This window comes from Eptesicus fuscus, chromosome 12 (genome assembly GCF_027574615.1).
Source record: "Eptesicus fuscus isolate TK198812 chromosome 12, DD_ASM_mEF_20220401, whole genome shotgun sequence".
Classification (NCBI taxonomy): Eukaryota; Metazoa; Chordata; class Mammalia; order Chiroptera; family Vespertilionidae; genus Eptesicus; species Eptesicus fuscus.
The window spans coordinates 9,358,527-9,383,830 of NC_072484.1; the positions used below are offsets into that span (position 1 = coordinate 9,358,527).

A 25,304-nucleotide genomic window follows, 5' to 3' on the forward strand; every position below is an offset into this window, starting at 1 on the left:
TCTGAAGTTTGATGGTCTGTTCGATGCTTCTATGTCTGGCTCTATTTTTGCTCATCAGTTTATGTTGTTCATTATATTCCACAAATGAGTGAGATCATGTGATATTTATCTTTCTCTGATTGGCTTATTTCGCTTAGCATAATGCTCTCCATGTCCATTCATGCTGTTGTGAATGGTAAGAGTTCTTTCTTTTTCACAGCAGCGTAGTATTCCATTGTGTAGATGTACCACAGTGGTTGATTCTTGTATGTGCCCTGACTGAGGATCGAACCCGCAACCCTGGCGTATTGGGATGACGCTCTAACCAACTGAGCTACCCTGCCAGGGCGATCAATAGATAATTATTAAAGTAAGCCATATCTTTCCCCTGAAATTTTTAGTGCTTATCATCTCTATTTTACACTTGACATACTGTCTTTTCTTTTGCATAATTATATCATCCTAGCTAGAATTTGTCTTTTTTTGAGGACAAGATTGTAGTTGTGGTACAACAGTGTGACCAGTACAGGGGGTTCGAACCCCTCGCCAAGGTGCTCGGGGTAATGGTTTCCAAGAATAAACAAGTCTACCTTGTTGCCAGCGAAAAAGTGTTTGTGGTGTAATGTTAAGTAAAATGGTGGTCTTTAAAATTCTATCTACAACATGATTGAGAATTACTGAATTGAATCTTCATATGGCCCAGGTAGCCAGTAAAATAGTAAGTAGTTTGGTTAGTTTAAAGGATTCTGAGTGAATTTGAAGATTTCTTTTAATTTTTTTTTTGCAATAAAATATTTTAAAGTGAGTAGAATACACACAATGGAATATTATTTAGCCTTAAAAAGCAAGGAAATTCTGACCAGCTACAACATGGATGAACCCCGCAGGCGTGCTGAGTGAAATAAGCTAGTCCTAGAAGGAAAAATACTGTATGGTTCCCCTTATGTGAGGTACCTAGGAAGAAAGTCCTAGAAACAGCAAGTAGAAGGGTGGTTTCCAGGGGGAGGGGGAAGTGGGGGATTATTGCTTATTGGGCGTGGAATTTCAGTTTGGGAAGATGAAACAATTGTGGGCATGGATGGTGTTGGTGAATACACAACGGTGTGAAAGTGCTCAATGCCACAGAACTGTCCACTTAAAATGGTTTAAACGTTGTGTATATTTTATCACAATTTTGAAAAATGACTAGAGCATCAAAAGTATATTAGTTCAGAGGACCAGTAAATTAAAAAAAAATAAAGTAAGACTAAAACAACTACCTTTTCGGTAGTTTAAGTGATCTTGGCCCATGACTCCCGTTGTATCTGGGGGTTGAGCTCCAGCAGTGGCTTCTGTAGGGAGTGATTCCAGATGTTGTGGCACAAATGATGAGTAGTTCGAGTCCTTGCTGTTTGCAAAAGAGACACGGGGGCCTTGCGTGTATCCTGTTGACGTTGGCTCTGTTTTCCCTGGCCAGTTTGCGTGTGAACCTGGACATGGGCAAGATCGTGTACAGCTGGGTGATTCGAAGGGATTCAAAAATCCCGGGGACTGTGGTCCGCTCCAGCACGATCCCTGAGCAGCTGGGGAGGATCTCTTACCTGCTCACAGACAAGACAGGTGAGCTTCCTGCTCGGGGTCCAGGCGCGAGAGGGGCTCGGGCCCTCCTGCTGCTCTTTATGTCCTTCATCTTTTGATGAAGACTGAGTAGTGTTTGTGATGGTGAGGATGATAATGGCAGCAGAGCTTTACGCTGTACATGACACTTCTTATGTCTTGGGTGTTTGTATGTTTATATGCAAGTTATTCCTCATCCTAACCTTGTAGTTTTGCAGGTGAACAAATGAAACCCAAGTTAACTGACTTACCAGAGCACCTGGGGGCAGAAGTAGGCTCTGAACCCAGGCAGTCTGACTTGGAGTCCTGATCTCATAACCACACCCCAGATTCCTGCTCTGCAGTTTAATATCCTAGTGCTGAAGAGCAAGGGCTGGGAGAGGGGGATGTGGGTTTAAGTCTACCTCTTGGTGCCCACAGGATCAAAGGGAATCTATTGCAGAGATCGGAGTGGCTCACTACATCAGAGAAACTGGGTTTTGGGAAGGAGAGGAGCCAGGGAAGTCCCGAATGTGTCAGCATCGGGACCCCTGGGTGGTCTCTGTAGGGTCTGTCACTGGGTGGCTGGACTCCACTCATCTTCCGTCCACACCTCTGTCTGCTCACGGTTGAGGCTCCTTCAAAATAGAATCTAATTGGACTAGTGTAAGTCACATGCCACCCTCCTGGCCAGTGAAACGAGATGGGCACCCTGATTGACACTCCCCGAGGACCATCCCAGGAAACGAGGGTGGTCGTTTGCCCACGGAAACCTTGGATGCCATTTTTAAAAGAAAGGGAGTTGGATTCCAGGCCAGCACAAGCAGGGGCAGTGCTGAAACCAGTGTCTGACGTGTAGTAAACACTCGGAAGTAACAGCTGTCATGACTGCTCGCACGGAGAAAAGCTCCAGGATGTCAGCACAGCTACTCGTTCGCCTTGTGTTTCAGGAACTCTCACCCAGAATGAGATGGTTTTCAAGCGGCTCCATCTGGGCACAGTGGCCTACGGCCTCGACTCAATGGACGAAGTGCAGAGCCACATCTTCAGCATCTACACCCAGGTAATGCTTTCCCTTTCTCTCTTTAAAAAAAAAAATGTATTTTTATTGATCTCAGAGAGAAAGGGAGAGGGAGAAAGAAAGAAACATCACTGATGAGAGAATATCATTGGTCGGCTGCCTCCTGCAGGCCCCCTACTGGGGATTGAGCAGTAACCCAGGCATGTGCCCTTGACCGGAATCAAACCCAGGACCCTTCAGTCTGCAGACTGACAGTCTACCCACTGAGCCAAACCAGAAAGGGAGAAAGAAAGAAAAAAAAAAAAAAATGTATTTTTATTGATCTCAGAGAGGAAGGGAGAGGGAGAAAGAAAGAAACATCACTGATGAGAGAATATCATTGGTCGGCTGCCTCCTGAGATATAACTACATTGAGATATAACTCATAATGCCGAGTGACTCACCCTGTGCTGTCCAGCTCCCTCTCGGGGACTGAGACTTCCGCCCAGAGGGTTCACCTTGTGGGTTGTCACGCTTGCCGGTGCCGGGCTGAGCACCCCTCGGCCCCTTCTCAGCCATGCGGGCCTGCCGATGACCGTGTGAGCCAGCCTCACGGTCATGGTGTGTCCCCCGGGCCCGTTTTGTGTACTTGAAGAGCCCGTGGAATTTACAGAAGCTGTGCCTTCTCAGGATATTGGTGCAGTTCAGCTTTTATGGTCCGTTTTGGTTTAGTACGGATAACACTCTTTGTAAAGTGTTAAAAGTCAGAAAACAACATTTCTGACCTTGCACTTTAAATCCTAACCCTTCCTTAGAAGCTCAAAAATGGGTTTGTCCATATCCTGGCCTTGGGTTTAAAATAGCTAAGTGTTGAGGGGTTAGGTTATCTTGAGGTTGGTGTGAGCTCTGAATTATAGTAACCACCTCCCCCCCCCACCAATGTGCACGATCGTCCTTCTCTCATGACATCTAAAAATCCTGCAGTAAACGCATGAACACTTTTGTGATGAGAGGTGTGAAAGCTTTCCCGTGTTTTCTTTTTCACAGCTTTATTGAGGCATACCTTGCGTGCCATAAAATTCAGCTCTATGTTTATTGTACAGTTCGATTATTTTTTAGTCAATTACTGAGTTATGGACCCATGAGCACCCGAGAAAGATTCCCTGGAGCCCATGCCATCATTCACCTGACCTTTAGAGTTTATGACCAGGACTTTATAACAGTGTTTGGTAAAGTCCGGTATTTGGAACGCCGGGGTCAGATCATGTGGGGAGGTCAGAATCCCTAGACCCCGTCGCAGCAGGTGGACCAGGTGGTTCCAAAGGGCAGCAGTTTGAGAACCTGTGCCACGAACCCGAGCTTCGCCCTGGTTTTCCAGAACATCAGTGTCTAAATCTGTGGACTCCAAAACAGAATTTGCAAGATGACCCCTTGGGGTGCAGGAAGGAAAGATGAGAGTGTCCATGTACATTTTATTTTCCTCTTCAAAATTAAAGCAAAGTTTAAATCTTACTAATCGTATTGAGATTGACCCAGGGACCCTCACTCCATAGATCAGACCGGCATTTGTCAGGTGCGGTCCTGGAGGTGCCCTGCGGAAGGAGTCGGAGTTCCACGGTTGTTTTTCCAGAACATTAAAATGTAGACTGCCGGTGTTAGGAGTGTCCAGGGACTGGTTGGAGGGATGTTATTTAACTGAAGTAACTTCTTAAAGAGGCAGGTGGCTTTAAAAGATTCCTGCAGCCCTAACCGGTTTGGCTCAGTGGATAGAGCGTCGGCCTGCGGACTGAAGGGTCCCAGGTTCGATTCCAGTCAAGGGCATGTACCTTGGTTGCGGGCACATCCCCAGTAGGGGGTGTGCAAGAGGCAGCTGATCAATGTTTCTCTCTCATCGATGTTTCTAACTCTCTCTCCCTCTCCCTTCCTCTCTGTAAAAAATCAATGAAATATATTTAAAAAAAATAAAAAAATTAAAAGAAATAAGATTCCTGCAGGAAAAGTCCTGCAGATTATTATTTTTTAAATGTGCTTTTTATTTTATTCTAATATATTGTTATTGATTTCAGAGAGGAAGGAAAAGGAGAGAGAGATTGAAACAGCAATGATGAGAAAGAATCATTGATCGGCTGCCTCCTGCACTCCCCACACTGGGGATTGAGTCTGCAACCCGAGCATGTGCCCTTGGCCAGAATCGAACCTGGGACCCTTCAGTCCACATGCCAATGCTCTATGAACCAAACTGGCTAGGGCGGTCTGGAATATTAATACAGGCGCAGGTAAACCACAGAAAAATGGCCAACACCTTATGTGATAAAACCATGACAGGCCAAGGCGAAGTGATGATTTTTTCCTCTGGCTCATTTATTCATTGGTATCTTTACAACACAATTGAGATAAAATTTGCAAAGCATAAAATTTCACGAAATATAGATGTTGGGCCCACACCTAAAGAATGCAAGAGGTTCTAGGCCTATATATATGGTTTTTAACTTTACACAAAAGTCTAAAGTTCAACTCTAGTTAAAAAGAAATTACGAGCCCGGCCGGTATGGCTCAGAGGTTGAGCATCGATCTATGAACCAGGTCACAATTGGAATCCAAGTCAGGGCACATGCCTGGGTTGTGGGTTGGATCCCCAGTAGGAAGCATGCAGGATGCATCTGATCAATGATTCTCTCATCATTGATGTTTCTATATCTTTCTCCCTCTCCTTTCCTCTCTGAAATCAATAAAAATATCTTAAAAAAAAAAAAAAAAGAATTCTGAGCCCTGGCTGGTTTTCAGCCCGCCGACCAAAGGGTCCTGGATTCGATTCTAGGTCAAATTCTTAAAATGTTTACTTTTAAAGCATACAATTCTTGTTCTAGCTGGTTGCTCAGTGGATAGAGTGTGGGCCTACGGACTGAAGGGTCCCAGCTTTGATTCCGGTCAAGGGCACATGCCTGGTTTTCGGGCTCGATCCCCAGTAGGGGGCGTGCAGGAAGCAGCTGATCAATGGTTCTCTCTTATTATTGATATTTATCTCTCTCTCTCCCTTCCTCTCTGATATCAATAAAAATGTATTTAAAACAATGGTTAAATAGCTTTAAAAATAATAAAGTATATAATTTTCAGTGTTGTTTTTTTTAGTATGCTCTCAACATTGTACAATGATTGCTGCTATATAATTTCCAAACATTTTCATCACCCCCAAAAGAAACCTCACCGCCCTCCCCCCCTTATTCCCTCAGCCCCTAGCAACCACTAGTCTGCGCTGTCTCCATGGATGTGCCTTCCCTGAACGTTTCGTATAAATGAGATCACACAGTGCCTTTAGCACCTGGCTTATTTCACTCCGAGTCATGTCTTCAGAGTTCTTCCAGGCGGCAGCAAGTGTCGGAACTTCATTCCCTTTTCTGATTGAATAACAGATATGCCAATTTGTAGTATAATTTTATAATTTCCAGTGTTCATTTCCTGACTATATGTTGTTATTTTGGGATATTAGCTAACACTGTGAAAAATGCTGATTTTTGTTTTTATCATATCTTTCTAGAATTTCATCTTTTTATTGTTTTTTAAAATATATTTTTATTGATTTCAGAGAGGAATGGAGAAGGAGAGAGAGAGAGATAGAAACATCAATGATGAAAGAAAATCATTGATCGACTGCCTTCTGCATGCCCCTACTGGGGATCAAGCCCGCAACCCAGGCATGTGCCCCTGACTGGGAATTGAACTGTGACTTCCTGATTCATAGGTCGATGCTCAACCACTGAGCCACACTGGCCAGGCTCATAATTCTTTTTAACTAGAGTTGAACTTCAGACTTTTGTGTAAAGGTAAAAAAGATATACATATATATATATATATATACATACATATACACATACACACACACACACACATATATATGTGTGTGTGTGTGTGTGTATATATATATATCCTATATAATAAAAGCGTAGTATGCAAATTGTCCCCTCAACCTGAGTTCTTCTGGGAGTTCGACCAGGGGGTGGGCCAGCGGGGGGGAGGGATATGGGGGGGAGGGAGGCTCTGGCTGGTGGTGCTGGCAGGCGGCTGGGGGAGGGGAGGGAGTACCCGGCCAGTAGCTGGCAGCCGATAGGGACCCTACCAGTGCACGAATTTCGTGCACTGGGCCTCTAGTATATATATATATATATCTGGAACCTCTTGCATTCTTTAGGTGTGGGGGGCCCAAGCATCTATATTTCTTAAAATTATTAAAGTATTTACTGGTTATTTTGAGAAGCATTTCTGGTTAAGAACCACTGTTTGTATAACACTACCCAACTTCGCGTTTTCACTCCTGTCAGTGATTGTCATAATTTTAATGGCTTTACAATAGGGCCAGAACTAACTAGGGTAAGAAGAGTGGGGTATGCACCTTGGGAGCAAAACATAATAGGATGACTTCCCTCCTCCAAGCCGCAGTAATAAAAATTCATGCGAAAACCCACGATGAACAACACTGACATTTTAAATGGACAGGACCCAGCCTGTGCAGTTAGGTCTCTGCCACTTCCTGGCCCTGACTTCTTCTTTTTTTATTTATTTTATTTTTAAAAATATATTTTATTAATTTTTTACAGAGAGGAAGGGAGAGGGAGAGAGAGTTAGAAACATCGATCAGCTGCCTCCTGCATACCCCTCACTGGGGATGTGCCTGCAACCAAGGTACATGCCCTTGACCGGAATCGAACCTGGGACCCTTCAGTCCGCAGGCCGACGCTCTATCCACTGAGCCAAACTGGTTAGGGCCTGGCCCTGGTTTCATAGTGTCGATGGCCTAACTGGTTTTCACCTCGGGAATGCCATGTTGCGCTGGATAAGGCTGTGTTGTGAGGGCGTCCTGTGTATCGTTCTAGGATTTTAGCGGCGTCTTTGCGCTCTGCCATCAGGTGGTCTGTAATATACGTTCCCTCCTCTGCCCCCAGTGGTGACAACCCCGAATCTCTCTCAACGTTGCCAGATGGTAGCCCAGATCACCCCAGTTGAGAACCTCTGTGCTCTCTGGGGTTCGATGTCAAGGAATGGAAATGTGCTGCCTTTGTCATGCTCCAAGATGTCTGCAGTTCAGTAGCGAACGTTGTATTTCTTCACTCACTCTCAGCCTGTAGCTCTGGGTTCATTTGGAAGCAGCAGCCCCGAGCCTGTCTGTGGGGGAGGCTGCCCCTTTGAGGCTGACGCGTTACCAGCTTTGGGCTTTACTTAGGGAGCGAAGTGGGACTATCCACACAGGAATTCCTCCTCCTCAACAGTGTGTTTTTACCAATTGCAATCCATCCATACTGTCTGTCGGTTAATATTATGGACGTCCGTTACGTGGTGGTGAAATTTTAATCGCATTTAGAAAGCACGTTTCTATTCATGGTGGCTCAGTATTTGATTTTTGTGCTACTGTTTGCTGTTACACAGACGGGAGTTCTCAGTGGGACATGCCCCTGCCATGGGTCAGTAATGAGGAGCAGGGGCCTGTGTCTGTCTATCTCATTGATCCTCCATGGCTCATTGATTGCCGTAGAGTAAAGCTGGTGGTGCGAGTGCCCCACCCAAGGGCCCAAGTCCGGGGCCTTTGCACATGGAGGTCTTGATTCCTCTCCCAGCTCCTGCCCTCGTGGGAGCGGCGTTGGCCTCTCTCCCCGCCTCTGTAAGAGGACCGGTGGTTTCCCCCGGGGCAGCGAGACTGGTAACCTGCCTCTGTCCACATCTGTTTTGATTTTCCCCTGGTATTTTTTAAGTAAGAAGAAATGGGTGTAGGTTAAAGGGCCCATGGGCAGGAGGCGAGAGGTAAACACTGTACAACGTGAAACTCTTCCATATGGGGAATGTGAGGGTGTTTGAAGACGGGGCCCAGTACTAATACTGGCAGAGCCCCTGGTCATTACCGGGGTCTGAGGATACACGTGGATTCCCGTTTGGTGTGCGAGTGAGCCCTTTACTTGAAAATTAGGAGAATTTCAGAACCGGTGGTTTTGACCCCTCCCCCCTAAAGCACCTCCGTAGTAGGAAAGGGGGTACGTGCTAATGCAAGAGAGAAGTAAAGAGCGTGGAGGCGTTAAACCAGCCGCCTGTTGGTGGGGGCCAGGCACCCTCATCTTCTCATTTGTTGTCAAATGGTCCCCTGACCTGAAAGTGGGGTCCTTGCAGAGACCTGGGCTGCCTGGGTTGTGCCCCATTGGAATGTCAGTGGGAGAATTTGTCTTCTGTAGTAGACATGGAATCAGGTTGCTCACAGAATCCAAAGGTTTGTGGCGGGTCCTTCACTCGGCCTTTCCTTCCAACCCACTGTTGCTAAAACTTGCCAGCCGAAGCAATTGCTCTGTCAGAGGTCCTGCTATTGCCCCTCGTGCTGAATCATAATTTGGTCCAGGTGCTGAGGAACGTGGGCAACAGTGAGGACATGCGTCCGTGCCTGGAACAGACGCCACAGAACTTAGGAAACCGCGTTCCTGACGGCGTCTGTCCTTCAGAGAGCCTTTCTGTAAAGCCTCGGTCCTCGGTGTAACGTTGGAGTTAAAGTCTTTCTCGTCCAAAGCACTTGGCAAATAGTGATTCATTTAAACTGTAGTTCTGATTCATTACTCTAATTATTGTTACCATGCAGTGCCCTTTGGCCTGGAAGTGAAACTCGTGTCCTCTTGACACCAGAGGTTAACAGAGCAGGAAGCCGGGGCGGTGTGTGTGCCTGCATGACAAGAATAATTTAGTAATTGTCTAATTACCCGAGGAGTCCAAAGCCGCTGCTAAAAATAGTATTAAAAAATTAAACGAAAGTCATTTTCTTGTTTCTTGTAACCCATCTGTTCTCTATTTTGGGCATGTGTTCACCGGCATAAAACACAATTCACTCTCAAAGGCCAGCTCGCTTCTCCTCTGTTGGGCAAAATATGGTTTTAATGGAATGTAGCATCCAGTATGTCCGCCAACATCTCAGGCTCCCGGACGCAGCCGTGGAGGCAGGAAGACTACTATAGGTCCTTTGTCCAAAACTGTGGTTTAAAATCTGGAATTGATGGGGGTCCATTTGACATGTATTTCTTCTTGGAGATGGAAAAAAAATTCATGTAAAGCCAGGACCCCCCACCATCACCTTAGGAACGGAAAATCGTTCATTTGTTCAGCGCCGGCTTTAGATACTAGGGATGCAGCAGACAACTGTCCTCAGGGTCGGTCAGGAGAATCATCAGGTCAACAAGCCAGCTGTAGACAGTGAGGACGACAGCCCCCCGGGAAATATGACTTCCAGTGGGAGGGCAGGCGGGGTAATAAGATTTAGGGCAGCGGTCACCAACCCGTAGTCCGCGGACCACTGGTGGTCCATGAGGTCCGAAAGGTTGGCGACCGCTGAGTTAGGGGCTCAGAGAAGCCCTCCTTGAGGAGGTAACATTTGAACTTAGACCTCCATGATGAGATAGAGTAAGCCGGCCCTGCAGAGATCCAGGAAATGGTATTCTAGGCAGCGGGTACAGCAAGTGCAAAGGCCCTGTGGCAGGAAGCAGCGTGGCAGTGTTCAAAGAACTGAAGAGGCCAGCGTGGCTGGAGCAGAGTGAATAAGGAGGTTGCAGAGATGGGCAGGGGCTAATCAGGTGGACCCCGTGGGCCGTGGGAGGGCATCTGAGACATAAGCTGTTAACAAGTGCTCATTTCCTGGTGGTCTTAATTTTTTAAATTATATTTCAAGGCGATAGAAGCCCTTTTTCAAAGGAAGGTCTTCATGGCGCCCGATGTGTAACACAGATGGGAACGGGCTGTGTGCCTTCCACTTTGGGGATGCTGAGCGGGTGGCTTGGGATTCCTGCTACTCGGGTGTGGACCCCACTCCTCTCATTTGCAGGAAACTGAGGCCCAGAGGGCAGATGTGGCTGGCTTAAGGTCGCACAGCTTTTCACAACCCATCCACGGATAAAGCTCAGATTCGTTGCCCTTTAATACTGTTTTTACCATGTTGCTTGAAGCCACTTTCCCCAAGACTTAACCCGTTCGGGAGGCTCAGCCACGTGTCGAAAGGTCTGAACAAGGGGGTGGAGTAGCTGCTTCCACAAGTTAAGGGTCTGAAGTCAACGTAGAAAGCAAAAATTGAGCACATATAACATTAGTCTCTTTAAAAAAAACTTAGGTATTTATCTTTAAATTGCTCTTGGAAACCTGCCTTAAGTGCAGTGCTGGGTACCATGTGTGCAGTACGCGCATCTAGGAGCGTCATTCCTGTCACTGTCCCAGGCCCTGCGCCGAGGTCCGTGTCACTGATGGCCGTTACCTGTAGGGCGCCAGTCGCGGTTGCTGTCTTTTATGCAAAACCAAAGAGTGAACATTTAAACCGGGTTCTGAACCAGGGACGGGCTCGGTCTCCCGGCACGTTTGGCAGCATCCGTGGAGACCACTCGGGGAGAGGGAGCTTCTGGGATCTAGGAGGTGAGGCCGGAGGTGCAGCTGAACATCCTGCAAGGCACAGGATTGTCCCAACCGCAGACAGCGTTTGCCCGGATGCCGGCCGTGCCGCGGTGGAGGAGCCCTGGTCGGAACACCAGGACCGCTTGCAGCGTGGTGGGACCTCACTCTGCAGGAGGCTCCCCGACACCCCCAAAGGAAGGCCGATTCACACGTTAGCAGGCAGAATCACCCACATCCACTAAGTTATAATCCTTCCTGTTTATTTTGTGTGGTTTTTGTTGTTGTGCTGAGCATACATGATTGGATCCCTGAAGACCACATGCCATTTATTGCGGTGTCCCCGTAGCTAGCCTGGGAGTTACCGTTAGCCCGCCGTGAGGAGAGCCGACTCCGCCTGGCTGTTCTCCCACATGCGGGGGACCTTCTGTGCCTGTGGTCACCTTCCTGTCCTTCCCTCCTCACAGCAGTCCCAGGACCCGCCTGCTCAGAAGGGCCCCACGATCGCCACCAAAGTCCGGCGGACCATGAGCAGCCGCGTGCACGAGGCCGTGAAGGCCATCGCGCTCTGCCACAACGTGACTCCCGTGTACGAGTCCAACGGCGTGACCGACCAGGCCGAGGCCGAGAAGCAGTATGAAGACTCGTGCCGTGTGTACCAGGCGTCCAGCCCGGACGAGGTAAACCCGGGGCGGGTGTGGCTCCCACGGATCCCCCTGTCAGGGCAGACAGGAGCCAGGGAGGGGCAGGGCAGCGAGGCCGGTACCTTTCAGATGCGTGCGGGACCTGATCTTTCCCAGGAGTGGTCATGGACGTGAGCTCTGTCCTGAGTCAGGAAGGAGCAGGGGGTCTTATTTGTAATTCAGGTGGCTAGCCCCAAAGGGAGACGGGGTCCCATGGAAACCGCATCCCCTTGAAAACAACAGCCACCAAAAAACAGCTTTATTAAGATAAAATTCACTTACCATACAGCCACCCATTTAACATGTAGAGGTCAGTGGTTTGTTTTTTTTAGTATATTCACAGAGTTATACAACCGTGACCATAATAAATTTTGGAACATTTTCATCACCCCAAAGGAAGTACTCCGTGCCCATTGTCCCTGTAGACTCCCCCGACCCCCAGCCCTGGCAACCACTAACCTACTTCCTGTCTGTGCAGAATAGCCTTTTCTGGGCTTCTTCCCCTTAGCGTATGTTTTCAAGATTCGTTCGTGTTGTTAGCCTGTCAGAACTTCATGACTTTTACGGATGAATTATATCCCATTGTATGGATAACACTGCATTTTGTTTATCCATTCATTGGTTGATGGACATTTAGATGGTATTTTGTTTGTTTGTTTGTTTACTATTATGGATAATGCTTCTATGAACATTAGCGTGCAAGTTGTTTGTTTTTTTAAAAAAGATTTTAAAATTGGTTTTTAGAGGGAGAGGCAGGGAGAGGGAGAGAGAAACATTGATGTGAGAGCGTAACATCGACTGGCATGCCTCCTGCACGCTCCCTGCTAGGGATTGAGCCTGCAACCCGAGCATGTACACTGACTGGGAATCGAACTGGCCACCCCTAGGTACACGGGATGACACCCCACCAAACTGAACCGCGCGGGCCAGGGCTGTGTACAAGTTTTTGAGTGGACATGTTTCTCTTGGTGTAGATCTAGGAATGGAATTGCTGGGGCACATGGTAGCTCTATGTTTAGCCTTCTGAGGAACTGCCAGACGGCTTTCTAAAGTGGCTGCACCCTTTTACATTCCCATCAGCAGGTGTGAGGGTTCCCATTTCTCCACATCTTAGCCATCACTTGTTGTTGGTCCTTTTGGGTCTGGCCACCCTAGTGAGTGTGAAGTGGGATCTCATTGTGGCCTTGATTTGAGTATCCCTGATGGCTAATAATATTGGGCATCTTTCCATGTGCTTCCTGGTTATTTGTGCATCTTCTTTGGAGAAATGTCTGTCCATATCCTTTGCCCACTATTAATTGTGTTATGTGTCTTTTTACTGTTGAGTTGTAAAAATTCTTTATATATCTCATATAAGTCTCCTATCAAATTTGTAAATATTTTCTCCCATTCTGAAGGCTTTAAAAATATATATATATATTTTGTATTGATTTCAGAGAGGAAGGGAGAGGGATAGAGAGATAGAAACATCAATGATGAGAGAGAAATCATTGATCGGCTGCCTCCTGCACACCCCCTACTGGGGATTGAGCCTGCAACCCGGGCATGTGCCCTTGACCAGAATCAAATCTGGGACCCCTCAGTCCGCAGGCTGACGCTCTGAGCCAAACCAGGTAGGGCTGAAGGCTTTTTCTTGATGGTGTCCTTTGAAACACAAAAGTTTCTAATTTTTAAAAAAATATATATTTTATTGATTTCAGAGAGAAAGAGGGAGAGAGAGATAGAAGCATCAATAGTGAGAGAGAATAATTGATCAGCTGCCTCCTGCATGCCCCTTACTGGGGCTTGAGCCCACAACCTGGGCATGTGCCCTGACTGGAATTGAACCGTGACCTCCTTCCTGGTTCATAGGACCATGCTCAACCACTGAGCCACACCGGCCAGAAGTTTCTAATTTGATGAAGTCCAATAAGCCACACATTTTAAAGTGGCTGTTTCTATCTAAGCATATTCTTTTGCTGAACCCAAAAGGGATTCACTTGATTCCATGTTCAAGAGCGTTACCCCTTTAATGTTTTCTGTAACAGGACCCAATTGCTTTCCCTTTTAGGGTGTCGTACGGTAGGAACCCCCTCTGTGTGTGTTTAGGCAGAGGACTTGCCCAGTATAAAGCAGTAGCATCATATCCTTTGTCCCCCTCCCCTGAGTGTAATTCACACACAGGTCCGTGTTTTCCCAACCTGTTAGCATTTTGGTCTTTTCTCCTTCCAGTTTTTTTTTTTTTTTACTTCTTTTCGTAAAGAAAACCTTTGTTCTGATTATTAAAGCAATTTTTTTCAGTGAAGAAAGTTTGGAAATTTCAGGTGACTATAAAGAAGAAAGTGGGTCCGTTGCAAACTCAGCCGTATAGGAGAACAAGAGGCAACTTGCCTGGAGCATTTGGTTGGCATCGGTCCCGTGTGAAGTATGTTCCATGTATTATCTCATTTTTTTTTTTTTGTTAATCCTCACCTGAGGATATTTTTTCCATTGCTTTTCAGAGAGAGTGGAAAGGAGGGAGGAAGGGAGGGGGAGAGAGATAGAGAGAGAAACATCAATGTGAGAGAGACACATCGATTGGTTGCCTCCTGCAGGCTCCCTGACCAGGGGTGGGAAGCAAACCCACAACCAGGGTATGTGTTCTTGACCAGGAATCGAACCCACAACCCTTTGGTCTGAGGGCGGATGCTCTAACCACCTACCCACACCAGCCAGGGCTCAATCATTTTTTTTTTTTTTTTTTTTTTAAAAAATATATTTTATTGATTTTTTACAGAGAGGAAGGGAGAGGGATAGAGAGCTAGAAACATCGATGAGAGAGAATCATCAACCAGCTGCCTCCTGCACACCCCCCACCAGGGATGTGCCCGCAGCCAATGTACATGCCCCTGACCGGAATCGAACCTGGGACCCTTCAGTCCGCAGACCGACGCTCTATCCATTGAGCCAAACCGGTTTCGGCCATTTTTTTTTTTTCAGAAGCCACTAAGAACATTTTGATAGATAGCCTTCCAGTATCTTATATATTTTTTCTTTTTAAAAAAGATATACTTATCTTGCCGAAACCGGTTTGGCTCAGTGGATAGAGCATCGGTCTGTGGACTCAAGGGTCCCAGGTTCGATTCCGGTCAGGGGCATGTACATTGGTTGTGGGCACATCCCCAGTAGGGGGTGTGCAGGAGGCAGCTGGTTGATGTTTCTCTCTCATCGATGTTTCTAGCTCTCTGTCCCTCTCCCTTCCTCTCTGTAAAAAAAAAAAAAAAATCAATAAAAATATATTTAAAAAAAAGAAAAAGATATACTTATCTTTATTGTTGAAAGTATTATAGATGTCTCTTTTTTTTTCCCCATTGACTCCCTCCACCTGGGACCCACCCCTCCCAAGCTATCACCACACTATTGTCCATGGGCCATGCATATATGTATATAAGTTCCTCAGTTAATTCCCCATCCCCCGCCTTCCCTCTGAAATTCGTCAGTTCCCTGGGTCTATGTCTCTGGATCTATTTTGTTCATTAGATTTCACGTGTGAGGGAGAGCATGTGTACTTATCTTTCTCTGACCTTCCAGTGGCTTACATATATATATATTTTTTTCTTAAAACAATGGGAATTTTAATAAGCTATGGTTTTGTATCCTCCTTTTTTACTTAATATTTTATCATGCCTGTTTTCAGTTCTCTTGAATATCATTAAAAAAACAGTTTTTCAGCATTATTGCCTATGTTCTCAGATTGCTGGAATTCAGGTTATTTCTAATTTTTGGCAACCATCAACATTGCAGTGAGCATTGTTACACCTAGTGTGTCTAGAAATGGTGAGGCTGGGTTCGTATTTGAGTGCCTGCGATGGGCTAGGTGATGTCGGCGTTGGACAGCACTGCAGCCCAGGCCCAGGGAGGCAGCGGGAGTGAGGCCGTTGAGCACCTGCGTCTTGAGGCTCAGACCAGCCGCGTATCCTCGTCCTGCCTCCGTGTGTCTGTGTCGTGGGGCCCACGAGGGGTGGTGAGCCCTTGGCAGGCAGCAGTAGGTCCTGTGGGGCAGGTTGAATGCGTATTTTTCAGGCCCGTGATGCAAATGACCAGGAAAAGACATTTAAACCGTTTTAGTCTTCCACCAAGGTGACCAGGACTCCCAGGGATTATTTTGTTCATGGTAAAGAGCAGGCTTCCTGGTGGAGGAAGTGTTTAAAGGTGCGCACTGGCCTCGGCATGTCAGTGAGCCCTGGTGGATGGCAGCTGGGCAACAGCGCAGCGAGAGCCCTTCCCAAAGCTCAGCCGTGAAAGGGCTCCTCGATGGGCCTTTCCCGCCCGTTACTCCTCTCTCTTTCTTGGGGCAATGGAGCGTGTCCCCGGGAGACTCCTCCTCCCAGCCCGCGTGTGTTGCAGAACAGCTGTGAGGCCGACAAATGACAGTCGAACAGGCTTGCTAAGGGTGGAAACTGTCACCGTTGGCCGAATGCCGAGATGGGATTGCGTGCTGAACGAGAGAGGAGGAGGGCGAGGAGGGGTGGCTGATGCTACTGACCTTCTTGGACTTGGGCCCTCGTAACCAAAACCGCAGGCTGTCCTCGCTGCTTCACCAGGTTTACTTGGTTTGATCCCCATTTCCCGTTTTGGGCGTGAGGATGATCCACTGAGTGGTGGGCGTGAGGAGGGACCGCTTCTTGGCGGCTTGGACTGGGAACAGCAGCCTATGGTACTTGTGGAATTGGAACACGTTCCAGGTGTTGGGGATCTGATCAGGCCGCACCCTGCCTCCGAGCTCGAACACTCCGATTGCCTAGAGATGGGTGGGGGGGTCTTTATGGGGACCTTTCATGCCTGCCCCCCGCCCCCCTGCTCCCACTGAACTCGGAGATACTTGTGTCAGGGCTGGGCAAGGGTTTTCCCCCGAGGGTGAATCTTGCATGGACTGCTCTGTGCTTCTCAGCTCCTTTTTCTTGAAGTGAATAATTCTTCATCTCTTCTGTCCACTAATTGCACTGGGATTCAGATTTGTCTTGCTTTTCTAAGATTCTGAATAATGGTTAAAAAGCAGGTATTTTCTTTGGGCCTTTTGGTATCTTCACAGAGGTCTTACTGGTACATCCCCCCTGCCACACACACACACACACACACACACACACACACACACACTATGTTATTATTTTGTATTGCACCACTGTCTTGTGTTTCTGGTGGAATATGTGAAAATATAGGTAAGAAAAAAAGTAAACCATAATCCTACTAACAAAAGCTACAACCACTGTGAGTAGTTTACTGACCAGTCTTCTAGACGATTTCAAAAGCTGTGCCGAAAATTACAGATCTGTGTGCAAAGACACCATGCGATGGGGAGCAGGCGAAATCTCCGCACAGCAAAATCTGCGGAAAGCTGTGCCGTTTCCAAGTCCCCGTGGGACTCCCCGTGGACGTGGCTGCATCTAGAACCCTCCCTTTGAAATTCTGTATCAATAAAACATTGCTGATCAAGGCAGGGTCAGCTTAGAAATACATGCAGGAGCCAGCATTCTCTCTACCTCGGAGCTGCCCGAGTAATTCCTACCAGTTGGGGTGGTGTTCATTTCCTGCTACAGAAGCGGGATTTGTTTCCTGTGCACATTCCCCTTGGGAAGCTCGAAGGGTCTTTATCAGCTATTGATTACAGCCCGAGGGGCGCTCCGTACAGTAGCTCCCAGAGGAGAGAAGGAGATCTAACCTGGCGGAGAGGAGTTAGTGGAGAGACCGTGGCCCAGACGCAGCTTTCCATGCATCCGTTTCTTGGTGTGAGCGGTCAGGAGGTGCTCTCCTACGAGCTGGTAGACGAAGCCTCATGACTCACTTATTTGTCCTTTCCACGAATCCTGTCATAGTAACAAAAATTCTTTAATTCGTATTTCCGTGAATCCTGTCATAGTAACAAAAATTCTTTAATTCGTATTTCCGTGAATCCTGTCATAGTAACAGAAAATTACTTCATTTTTAAAATCATCATTACTAATGTTCTCTCTAGAAAAAAGCAGACATTGTAGAGTCAAAACGAAGTTGATAAACATAACTGTAATGCTTATCACCTGGCGATATCTGCTGTTTATGTTCTGGTGTAGATTTTCCCAGAGTTTCCCTAAATTTGTGCATATCTATCTACCTATCTATGTATATATATGTATATATATATAAAGAGAGGTAATATGCTAATTAGCTGGGACACCATAACAGTCATGACCGCTAAGGAGGAGGCTGCCTGTGCGTGCATGGTGGGGCGTTGTTCCTGGAGACGGGGTGGAAGTGGGGAGGTGCCCAGAGGAGGCGGGACCATCCCGTGCCCAGGAGGGCGGGGGTGAGAGCCCGTAGTGCCCCCCTCACCAGTCCTTTGCCACCCACCACTCGCACTCAGAGCGCCCCGCCGCTCACCTGCCTGGGGAAGGAGCATAGCTCAGCAGGCGGGAGGTTTCCCCGCTCTCCTCCCGTGCCATAATGGGGCGGAGCCGCAGCATTGCTCTGGAGACGGGCAGAAGCGGGGAGGCGCCCGGAGAAGGCTGGATCGACAGCTGTGTGCGGCAGGACAGTGTTAGGGACACTAGACAACGGTCGATCCAGCCTTGGACGTGGCTCATCCTTGGGCCATGGGGTTCTGTCCCGTATATTAGTGTTGGCCCAGAGTGGACTGAAGGGAATAGGCATTTCTAAATTTCCGCGTCCACGGTGCCATTCTTCCTTCTTGAATATTAATTTTAACAGCGCTCTGCGATAGGAGCCTGAAATTTAAACGTGGGATCAAGGGAATTGGGATGGGAGGCCTTTTAGTCCAGCATGTACTCCTCTGATTCTCAAACACAGCGGCTGCTTTGTTCACTCCACGTTGTGTTAAAACAAAATAATAACAATCTTTGAGCTGAGGTGGCTGCTGCCTCAGTTTACCCCTGACCCCTGCATGACCTGCCCAACCCCTGCCGGCATTTGAACCCGCAACCACCTGTGGAGCATCGTGGGATCTATTTTCTGATTCTGTAAAGAGCACCTTAGCCTGTGGAGAGATTTACAACTTGAAAGGCTGGGCGAGGATGGACTGGCTACTCTTTGGGAGTGTGAGTGTTTATCTTGTGTGTGTGTGTGTGTGTTGTGTGTGTGTTTTAAGTAATTTTATTGATTTCAGAGAGGGAGAGGGAGAGAGAGAAAGAGAAACATCAATGATGAGAGAGAATCATTGATCGGCAGCCTTCTGCATGCCCCTGCAGTGGGGATCGAGCCTGCAACCTGGACATGTGCCCTTGACTGGAATTGAACCCGGGACCCTTGAGTCCACAGGCCGACGCTCTATCCACTGAGCCAAACCAGCCAGGGCAAGTGTTTATCTTGTTGAGTGCCACCAAAGAACCGCTTTCATCAGATGTCAGAGCCATGCTGGCTCGTAGGATAGCACGCATCTGCTCTTGACAGGAATTCAAAGCTCTTTCTTGTAGCCCGGCCCGGCCCGGTGTATTTCCAGGGCACACCTTCCCAGGCACACGGGGAAGAGCATTTTTTTTCTTTCTTTTGTATTTTATTATTATTTTTTTAATGAATCTTTATTGTTCAGATTACAATTGTTTCTCCTTTTTCCCCACATATCTCCCCAGCACCCAGTTCCTACCCCCCCCCTTCCCTTACCTCCCCCCCCCCCGCTGTCCTTATCCATAGGTGTATGATTTTTGTCGTCTCTTCCCATACTCCCCACACAGACACCCCTTTCCCCCTGAGAATTATCAATCCACTCCCATTCTATGCCTCTGATTCTATTAAGTTCACCAGTTTATTCTGTTCCTCAGATTTTTAATTCACTTGCTTTTAGATTCACTTGTTGATAGGTATTTGTTGTTCATAATTTTTATCTTTCTTCTTCTTTTTCCTCTTTTTAAAGAATACCTTTCAGCATTTCATATAATGCTGGTTTGGTGGTGATGAACTCCTTTAGCTTTTTCTTATCTGTGAAGCTCTTTATCTGCCCTTCAATTCTGAATGATAACTTTGCTGGGTAGAGTAGTCTTGGTTGTAGGTTCCTGCTATTCATCACTTTGAATATTTCTTGCCACTCCCGTCTGGCCTGCATGGTTTCTGTTGAGAAATTAGCTGATAATCGTATGGGAGCTCCCTTGTAGGTAACTAACTGTTTTTCTCTTGCTGCTTGTAAGATTCTCTCTTTGTCTTTTGCTCTTGGCATTTTAATTATGATGTGTCTTGGTGTGGTCCTCTTTGGATTCCTTTTGTTTGGGGTTCTGTGTGCTTCCTGGACTTGTAAGTCTATTTCTTTCATCAGGTGGGGGAAGTTTTCATTCATTATTTCTTCAAATAGGTTTTCAGCATCTTGCTCTCTCTCTTCTTCTGGTACCCCCATAATTCTGATGTTGGTTCGCTTGAAGTTGTCCCAGAGGCTTCTTACACTATCTTCAACTTTCTGAATTCTCTTCTCTTCATGCTTCTCTGGAAGAGTGTCCTTGGCCTCTTTGTATTCCAAATCTTTGAGTTGATTCTTGCGATCCTCTAGTCTGCTTTTGGGTCTCTGTATAATATTTTTTATCTCAGTCAGTGTATGTTTAATTTCTAGTTGGTCCTCATTGAATTTATTGGCCTTTTCCATGAAATTCTTGAAAAACCTTATAACCGTGGTTTTGAACTCTATGTCCAGTCGCTTGTTCTCCTCCATTTCTTTGGTTTGTGATCTGTTTCCTTGCCTTCTCATATTCTCTGCTTCCCTAAGTTGGTAGGGTAGTTTTGTGTACTAGGTGTCCTATTGGTTCAACGGGTCAGCCTCCCAGTTACTTGAGGTGGACACTCTTGGTGTACCCTTGTGTACTGTGTGTTCCCCAGCAGGAGCTACAGCAAGGGCTAGTTTTCTCCTCCTTTGCTTGGGCGGTTTTGGAGCAGTCTGACTGGAGCTGCAGTTGGTTAAGCTGCTCCAGAACAGGCCATTTATATGCAAAAGCCGCTGTGTGGAGCCGGGGCGGGTTTGTAGAATGTGCGGGGCGGGGCCTCAGGGCGGGGCCTCAGGGCAGGGCGGGGTCTCAGGGCGTCACTAGGCTGGGGCGTGGCCAACGGCGATGGCTGCCGTCAGCCGTCTCTGCCTTTCCACGTTTCCAAGTCCCTGCGCCCCGCGCTCCAGCGCAGTAAACAATGATTGCTGGGCGCACCACTGCAAAAGTCACTCTCACTTTCCGACCCGATGGCCGAGAGTCCAGCCTCTCCCCGTAGGTGCCTGGGTCCCCCGAGTGTCCCCAGAAACTGGATTTCAGAGTGATCGGGAGCTTGTCTCCCTGCGGGTTGAAGAAAAGCCGCGCACCCAGCCGCCCGCCGCCGGCCCGATTCGCGTGCCTCCGTACCTCAGCCCTTCAGCGATTGTGCTTCTCTCTCTTCTTAGTTGTAAATCTTCCACTCAGCCAGCTTTCCCGCGGTTCTGGGTGGTAGACGTTTTTGTCTTTTAGTTGTATTTTTGAAATTGTTGTGTGAGGCAGCAGATTAGTTGTTTAACTATGCCGCCATCTTGGTTCACAAGAGCATTGAAGTTGTCACAGGTGGTCTGTCGCTCACCCACCAATGTTGAAAAGGCCATTCATGGACAGTCTGGCATGAATTCCTCAGATGGGCATTTTAGAGAGGGTTTCCTGACGAATCCGCAACACACAGCGACTTATGAGCTGAGTCCTCCCCTCTCTGCCCCCTGGGTTTCTAGCATTCGATCAAGTTTGGATCTGGTTCATCCATCCATCCATCCATCCATTCATCCATCCATTCATTCACCTTAACACAGTTTCTTTTTCTCTTGCTCCTCTGACCTCCTTGTATTCTGACCCAAGTCCCCCTGAGCCCCAACTCTGGCTGTTAAGGACAGTGAGACACAAGACCCTGAAAACTTTATACTTTGACGATTCTTTTGAAAGGAAGCTTGGACCCGCCAGAATGGGAAGTAGCCTGCTTTTATGTCGCCTTGTTTTGTGGAGGAATGTGGCGGTCTCACCTCACCCCTGAAGTGTTTGTCCCTGCCACAGTGGGGAGGGTTAGTGAGCGCCCCGATTCTAGGCTAAGATTCTGTGCCTACCTCTTCTCAGTGGGACCTGGGCAGGGGAGGGGGAGGGGGTTCTGTGTTCTGTTAGGAAGTGGCTTTAAATTAAGGCTGACAGAGTTGGAGTGAGAGAGTGGAAGGTAAAAATGAACGACCCCCTGCAGGGCTCATATCCTGTTGGAATCAGCCCCCGAGGAGCCAATGAGGTTTTGATTAGGACGAGGGACCCAAGGGGCGGGGGGAGGGGGGAGGGAGGACCGGCATAGCCGAATGTAGGTCCCTTAGCCCTGTTGAGATTCCCCGTAGAAGAAAGCTCCGTTAAACCATGTTTCCCTCCAGTTGCGACTCACCCTTCATCGGGAGCATTTGCCAGCGTTGGTCATTTCAAACTTAGTCAGCTTCTCCTCCAACAAGGCCTGTGGGGTCCCCGGCGTGGGGGCTGGGCTGGGCCAGAAGCCCTTTGTGGTCCTGGAGTTAGAGATGCTTTCTCCATTGAAGTTAGGAACAGGCTTTGGGGAATTAGCCGTCTCCCCGAAGCCCAATATCACAGACTTTTCCCATCTTTTCAGAACAATAAAGTTGGTTTTCAACCAGCTGTTTGAAAACAAGAGTGAAAAAATTATTTTAATAACAGTCCTGTTTGAAATGCGAAGAAGGATTTTTCTTTTCACATAAAATTGGTATGTAGAGGGTGTAAAGTTAGCTAAGCTTCTTTGGGTTTGTGTGTATCTAGGTGTTTGTGTTCTGTTGGGATATTTTTATTTTACTTAATTAAAAGTAAAAGAAATGCATGTACGTGCTTAAAATACGTCAGCGGTGTGGGAAGATGCAAGTGAAAGCCAGACATATTTCTCTTCACGTGCCACCCCAGAACCATTTTGTACACAGATGGGACGACTTTGTATATATGGGTCTTTACTGATTTATTAATTTTAAAAAATTTTTAAATTTTTATTGATTTCAGAGAGGAAGGGAGAGGGAGAGAGAGAGAGAAACATCAATGATGAGAGAGAATCATTGATCGGCTGCCTCCTGCACACTTCACACTGGGGATGGAGCCCGCAACCCGGCCATGTGCCCTGACCAGGAATCGAACCGTGACCTCCTGGTTCATAGGTCGACGCTCAACCACTGAGCCACACCGGCCGGGCTGGTTTGTTCATTTTAAACTTTGAAGGAAGATTGTTAGCAGGTAGGATAGGGATATTGAAGGTCAGGGTCATTGAATTAAAGGAACAGATACATTTACAGCGACTTAAGCAGGCGAACAGCAAAAACAAAACAGAACAGTTCCTGGACTGGCCTTCGCCTTGCGGGGGATCAGTGTGACCCCCCTTCCCCCTGGCTGACTTGCCGTGACGTGATGCCACAGGGTGGAGTTTCCTGTTCTCGAAGAACTTTCTGATGTGAATTCAGTTAATATCAGCAGCAGAAGCCTATTAGATCTGAGCACAGCACCCACCACGGTTGTATAGACACGACCTTTACAGTGGGAACAGAAATGAGGAATAGTCTACTGTGGCCCGGATTTCAGAGGCCCGGGCAGGGGGTGGGGCGGGGCTGGGGCAGGGCTGGCAGCCTGGGTTTGAGCTCCAGTCTGACCCCCCCCCCCCCTTCAGTTGTCGCACTTCAGCTGCACTGATGCCTGGGGTGCCAAGCTGGGGGCAGCTTCCTCGTGGCTTTTGCAATCTCTTGGGAAAAGGAATGGGGACTCAGGGCGAACCCCGATAAAATAGAGGTGCTGTTGGTGGCGGCCGCTACTAGGTTTCCTGGAAAAGTGACTCTATCTACCACCCCCTCGATGAAAAAAATAACCATTATGAACATCTCAGACATGCAGACAGTTATAGAGGGTAATGTAGTGCGCGCCATATACTCACCGCCGGGCTTAAAGATGACAAAGCGATGGATGCCTCTCGTATGCCAACTGTCAGCTTCCCTCACTCCTCACGTCACATTCTCCTGAAATCCACCCCCGCTTCTTTCCCAAAAGATCGTTTTATAGGAAGAAAGGAAGGGGGTGCCTTTCCCCGTTTTCCTTTGTAGACACCATGACCTTGAACTTGGATGGAATAAAATGGCAGCTTGTTTGGCATTGAACCGACACCGCCTATACTTGTTTCCTATCGCTGCTGCTGTAGCAAATCGCTGTAAATCTGGAGTTCAGAACAGCACGGGTTTACTGTGACCGTCCTGGGGTCGGGGGTCTGACACGGGTCTCGCCAGGGTGCCCCCAAGGCTGCGTCCTCCTGTCCCAGGGACAGTCTGTGTCCCTGTGTGCCCAGCTCCGGAAGCCACCCGCCTTCCCGGGTCTGTGGCCCTTCCTCCAACTTCAGTCACCTGTGTCTGACCGTCCTCCTGTCCTCACATTTCTCTCTGGCCACAGCCAGGAATACTCTCCCATTTCAGGGCCCTCGGTCGTAATCACATCTGCAAAGTCCATTTGCCTGGTGAGGTGACAGTCACAGGTTCTGGGGATCAGGACGTGGGCATCGTTGGCGGCTGTTAAACCTCCTACCACACCTCCCATCAGCTTTCTGATGGTGACTGTGTGTCGGGGTGGACGCCTGACAAATCATGCCTCCAGGAGTGCCAGGCCCTCTGCTAGGTGCCCGCCTTGCAGGTGCCCGCCTGGCCGGGCCTCTGTCCCTTCCTCGTCTGTGTGACTAGTGTTGTCAGCCTCAACAGGACTGACATCTGGGGGATAATGTTCTGTTGTGTTTGGCAGCATCCAGGCCTCCACCCAGTGGATGCCAGTAGCACACTCCCATCCCCCAGCTGTGACAACCAAAAATGTCCCCAAACATTGAAGTGCCTTTGGGGGGCAGAATTGCCCCGGTGAGAACTATAAATACCCACCTGGGTGAGTATCCATGAGACCTAAACAGGAGCCTGGTGGTCAAGCCACCCCGTCCGTCCAGATAATTGGCTTGGTACAGATTCTCCCAGAAGTGGTCTGTGGTGACTTCGATCTGTGGTCACTTCTCACCCTGTGCGTGCTCTGCCTGGGCTCTGGCATTCGGCCTGCCGTGGGGCCAGGAAGAGAGGGCGAGTCCTGCCTTTAGGGGCAGCTGTGAGTGCAGAGCCCCAGGGGCCAGGGAGCGGATGCCGTCACTGGGTTGGCACAGTCTTCCCAGGGACACAGTGCTGCTTGCATTTCACCTGTGTGCCCCCCTTCCGCCTTTGTGTTCCTGTGGTTGACCTGTGAACCAGGACCCTCTGCCGTGTCTGACCTTCGACCCCGTGTTACATGCAGGTGGCCCTGGTACAGTGGACCGAAAGTGTGGGCTTAACCCTGGTGGGCCGAGACCAGTCTTCCATGCAGCTGAGGACCCCTGGCGACCAGATCCTGAACTTCACCATCTTGCAGATCTTCCCTTTCACCTACGAGAGCAAGCGCATGGGCATTATCGTGAGGGTGAGTCCCTTTTATTTATGACTGGGAGCAGTTCAGAACCCCCAAGTACACCGTGAATGTCCTGGGGCTTGACTTTCTTTCTACCCCTTTTTATTATGTCCTCCGTTGCCCAAACTAACAAGGGAACACGATTCCCTAAGCAGAAAGAAAATTAGTTCATTCATCAGACAGAACCTCCGAGAGCTGGTCAGCTCCTTGTTAACCCCGTTCTCGAGTGAAAGGTCTAAGGGATATAGCCCGGGCACTTCTTGGTAAGAATACACT

General features: G+C 48.1%; 1 protein-coding gene across 1 annotated transcript in view; it reads left to right on the forward strand.

Moving 5' to 3' along the window:
- The window catches only part of ATP9A (ATPase phospholipid transporting 9A (putative)), a 128,664-nt gene that overhangs the window by 74,649 nt on the left and 28,711 nt on the right, over nt 1-25,304 (forward strand). The window contains exons 12-15 of the mRNA XM_054724152.1: nt 1,436-1,578; nt 2,505-2,617; nt 11,413-11,625; nt 24,879-25,040. Of these exons, the coding sequence (XP_054580127.1) occupies nt 1,436-1,578; nt 2,505-2,617; nt 11,413-11,625; nt 24,879-25,040 (631 nt within the window). The remainder of the gene's footprint in view (nt 1-1,435; nt 1,579-2,504; nt 2,618-11,412; nt 11,626-24,878; nt 25,041-25,304) is intronic.